Genomic DNA, 4,758 nt, shown 5'->3' on the forward strand with positions numbered 1-4,758 from the left:
CCTAGACTGGAGTACAGGTGGTATGATCATGATTCACTGCAACTTCGAACTCCTGGGCTCAAGTGATCTTCCTGCCTCAGCTTGACAAGTAGCTGGGACCACAGTCATGCACCACCACACCCAGCTGCAAATAAACATTTTTAAATTATTTTGTAGGGACAGAGTCTTGCTGTGTTGTCCAGGCTGGTCTCGAATTCCTGGCCTCAAGCAGTCTTCCCACCTCAGCTTCCTAAGTAGCCAGGACTACAAGCACATGCCACCATGCCCAGCCACAAATAAACATTAAAAAAAATTTTTTTTAATTATTTTTTTGGGGGGGCAGACAAAATCTCACTGTCATCCAGGCTGGAATACAGTGGCATGATCTTGGCTCACTGCAACCTCCGCCTCACGGGTTTAAGCAATTCCTCGTGCCTCCGGAACAGCCGGGACTACAGGCATGCGCCACTGTGCCTGGCTCATTTTTGTATTTTTGGCAGAGAGGGGGTTTCACTAGGTTAGCCAGGCTGGTCTCAAACGCCTGACCTCAGGTGATCCGCCCACCTTGACTTCCCAAAGTGTTGGGATTACAGGCGTGAGCCACTGCACCCAGCCTGAAGAATTAAATATTACTAATTTTGTAAGAAAATAACAAAAGAGGAAAACAATTCTAAAATACCTGTAATCTCATCACAGTAGCAACACAACATCTCATTATGTAGATGATAGTCTTTTTTCTAAAATGTATCTGATAGTCTGTTGATGTACATTTGAACTTTTTGTCATAAGTAATGCCAAACATCCTGCGTGTTAATCTTTTTTTGCATCTCTGATTGTCTTAGGATAGGTTCCTTGAACTGCTTGCTGAGTCAAAACGTATTGCATTTTTCAGGCCGTTTGGTTATCTGGTGCCAAATTGCTGACCAGAAAGGTTGTATCAGTTATATGAGCGTATTGGTTTATCCATTCTGTTATCTGTATTGTTTATCTTATTTGCCTATGTTTTTTCTTTCAGACTTAGTTTTTCGGATATATTATCTTCTTACAACTTTTTTTTTTTTTTTTTTTTTGAGACAGAGTCTCGCTCTGTGGCCCAAGCTGGAGTGCAGTGGTGCAATCTTGGGTCACTGCAACCTCCACCTCCTGGGTTCAAGCAATTCTCCTGCCTTGACCTCCCAAGTAGCTGGGATTACAGACATGCACCACCAAGCCCAGTTAATTTTTTGTGTTTTAGTAGGGATGGGGGTTGTACCTTGTTGCCCGCAAGGTGGTCTTGAACTTCTGAGCTCAGGCAGTCTGCTCACCTGAGTCTCCCAAAGTGCTAGGATTACAGGCATGAGCTACTGTGCCCAGCTGTCATCTCCATTTGATAACTCCAGAATGGTATCTTGTTCTTTTAATTTTGTACTTCTTTGATTAATAATCAGAATTTATTTTATATGTCCTAATAGCAATACTACAAATTAAACTCTTCATTGCCACGTTATAAGAGAAAACAGACAAAAATACACCTTAAATGTTTAACTAAAAAGGAAAGCAGTTAAAAAATTACAATTCCAATCAATAAACTATTAAACATTAAAGCTATTAAAACAACGTGAAGTATTTTTACTGATATAGGAAAAATATTAGTTTGTATATTTGGTAAGATAAGTGGTAAGTTTTTATCTGTAATTATACTTTTTAAATGTATAAGAGAAAAAATATGAAAGGAAATCCACAAAAACGTAATTGTTTCTGGTGGTGATAGGTGATTTTTAATGTTTCATAATTTTTAACACTTTCCACATTTTTATAATTAACATTTCTGTCACATTTATAAAGAAAATACATTTTTGTTAAGTATACCACACAAATGGTGCAAAAGAGAGGAAATTGTCCACTTGTAATTGTATGTAGTCAGTAAGATTCTGGTAGGTAGTTAATTAGCCATTGCCAAAATGTTAAACGTTTACTTGCTTCAGAAACTGACTGTTGGAATCGCCTGAAAATATAATGCTAATAATTTTTTTTTCCTAGGTTGCTGCTGTTGATCTTCTGGTTCCTGGAGTTGGGGAACTCTTCGGAGGAGGCCTCAGAGAAGAACGATACCATTTCTTAGAGGAGCGCTTAGCCAGGTAATAGTCAGACCTAAAAGAAACACAGTTTAGAAACTGAGCATAAGGCGCTCAGAGGTGGTCATTGCGTAGTAACAGAGTGAAGACCCTGGGCCTCAGTGCCTGACAGAACTGGATCTCAGATTCTCTGTGTCCTTGAGCAAGTTGTTAATTTATCTCTGAGCTTCCCTTTCTTCAGGATGGAACTCTTACATGAAAAACCCACAGTGATATTTGCCCACTATTTTTACATACCTTTCCCTGTGGAAAGTAGCTGTTTAAAAAGTTAATAATAAAATGAGAAGAGAGAGTTCCCCCTTAAAGCTTGTCCTACATTTTTATCTTATCTGTATTCTTTATTTACTCTCAATTATGATTGGCAGACTTCTGTAGAGACATAAAGACAGACTCTGAGCCAGGGAAAGGATGAAGTTGGGGAAAGAAAACTAGTCAGATAGCATTTAGAATAAGCACATTTCACTTCCTCAGATTCTCTTCTATGTAGGGGTCTTGATTTAGCTATTTGATTAAGTTTTAACTTGCTGTTTGAGAACTGGGAAATAAATCTGTAAACACATAGAGAATGTTTCAGAGACGAGGAGTAAGGAATTGCGTTTCTAATTGAACTGCCGCTCCTACATATACATGTGTATGCCATGATGACTGCCTAAACTAACCATACCTGTTTTCCATGATTTCTACTTTAGTAAAAGTACTGCCAGACTTAAAAAAAAAAAAAAAAAAAAAGACTTTTACTATGTCTGTATGCCTCATTCTCTCCAGATAGTACTGGGTTTCATAGTAACCTGGAAAAGCCATAATTGTTTGAAAATACTCCGTTAGCCATTTGTGAGGCCTTCTTTTCCTAATGGAGAAAATGTTTTAAAAGTTGATGCTTTGTCAAGGTCCCAACCTATATGTAAAAATCTTGGGTAACTTAGTTTTGTTACCCCACTCATCTGGACTGCTCTACTGGGTTAGGATCCAAAAGAAAGGGGATACATAGGTTTGAGGAAGACTCTGTATTCGTTAGATGACTAACTCCTTACTACTATTACAGTGTTAAAAAAAAGTCCTGAGAAAGCTGTGGAACTGAAGGTCAGACTCTAGTTGGAAAGAATCTGAGTATTCTCTATGTTTTTTAAAAAGCACAATACAAATCACACATGGCAAGAAACCTCATCTGTTGAAAGATTAATTGGTCTGTTTTCTTTGCTTGCTTCCTTCCTCCAGGAAACCTTTCCTCATAACATTAAATGTTTACCTAATACCTGATAATAGCCACATGTATCTTTCTTAATGAAGTGGATATATATGATTCCCTATTTCAGGGATTTGTCTGTGGCTGCTCTTCATGTTTTCTGTATTTTTGTGTATTTGAATTTTTCATATTCGTGGTCACATTAGATCACTGTAGTCCAAAACACGTTTTTAAAGGGCTGAGTTGAATTTCAATTAGCACTAAGAATTTTAAGTTTTATTAATAGTTCTCAAACAAGAATCAATTTGCAACTATATTATAAAGGCAGCCTCAGAATCTATATTATTGTTTTAATGTTGAAGAACGAAAGTTTTGTCTATGTGTCCCTCGTCTGTGTGTGCCTCCCAACAACCTTAACTAGTAATAATAGTGCTTTTCTTTTTTTTTTCCTTTTTTTTTTTTTTTGAGATGGAGTCTCACTCTGTTGTCCAGACTGGCGTGCAGTGGCATGATTTTGGTTCACTGCAACTTCTGCCTCCTAGGTTCAAGCAATCCTTCTACCTCAGCTTCCCAAGTAGCTGGGACTACAGGCATGCACCACCACACCCAGCTAATTTTTGTATTTCTAGTACAGATGGGGTTTCACCATGTTGACCAGGCTGGTCTGGATCTCCTGATCTCAAGTGATCCTCCCACCTTGGCCTCCCAAAGTGCTGGGATTACAGGCAGGAGCCACTGCACCCTGCCTAAAAGTAGTGCTTTTCTTATGTCACAGGATAATAAACTCATCTCAGGTGAATCCCTTCCTTTGGACTCTAGATCATATTTTCTTTCTATAACATTTATTGTCTAAACCATTTATTTGATAACATTTTGTGCTATTGGTTAACTTACTGTATAGTTTCAACTCCTCAACTATATTGAGTATTACTTGAGAGCAGAGGCTTTGTCATCTACTTCTTTATAAAGAGGTCTTTATACACACCCAGAATAAATGTTTAGTGGTTAATATTTATCTTACTGCCATTCCCTGAAAGAATTTTATTTTCCTTTAACAGATCAGGACTTACAGAAGTCTACCAATGGTAAGAATGTGGCCCCTAATAATTCTTACTCTAGCTGCTTGTCTGTTGCCTAGAAGCGTTTTTACTTGTATCCCCAAGACCTGGTGAAAGAGTGAAAAACAGTGAGCTTAACTGTTCTTAGGTCAGGGAAGGGGTTGGGGGCTCAGAAGATTACTTACTTCTTTTGGGTTCTTGAAAAATAGTAATAATAGCTCTCATTTCCTTACTACTTATTGTGTGTCAGATAATTATGTTAAAAATTTTATGTATATTGGCCGGGCTTGGTGGCTCACGCCTATAATCCCAGCAGTTTGGGAGGCCAAGACGGGTGGATCACCTGAAGTCAGGAGTTCGAGACCAGCCTGGTCAACATGGTGAAACCCTGTTTCTACTGAAAATACAAAAATTAGCCAGGCAT

At 38.3% G+C, this 4,758-nt stretch overlaps 1 protein-coding gene across 2 annotated transcripts in view; it reads left to right on the forward strand.

Annotated features, from left to right (window-relative positions):
- The window catches only part of NARS2 (asparaginyl-tRNA synthetase 2, mitochondrial (putative)), a 149,729-nt gene that overhangs the window by 139,783 nt on the left and 5,188 nt on the right, over positions 1 to 4,758 (forward strand). For both annotated transcript variants that reach the window (XM_011989701.1, XM_011989702.1), the window contains exons 12-13: positions 1,999 to 2,096; positions 4,335 to 4,361. In XM_011989701.1, the coding sequence (XP_011845091.1) occupies positions 1,999 to 2,096; positions 4,335 to 4,361 (125 nt within the window). The remainder of the gene's footprint in view (positions 1 to 1,998; positions 2,097 to 4,334; positions 4,362 to 4,758) is intronic.

The sequence above is a fragment of the Mandrillus leucophaeus genome, unplaced genomic scaffold (assembly GCF_000951045.1).
Source record: "Mandrillus leucophaeus isolate KB7577 unplaced genomic scaffold, Mleu.le_1.0 Scaffold360, whole genome shotgun sequence".
Lineage (NCBI taxonomy): Eukaryota > Metazoa > Chordata > Mammalia > Primates > Cercopithecidae > Mandrillus > Mandrillus leucophaeus.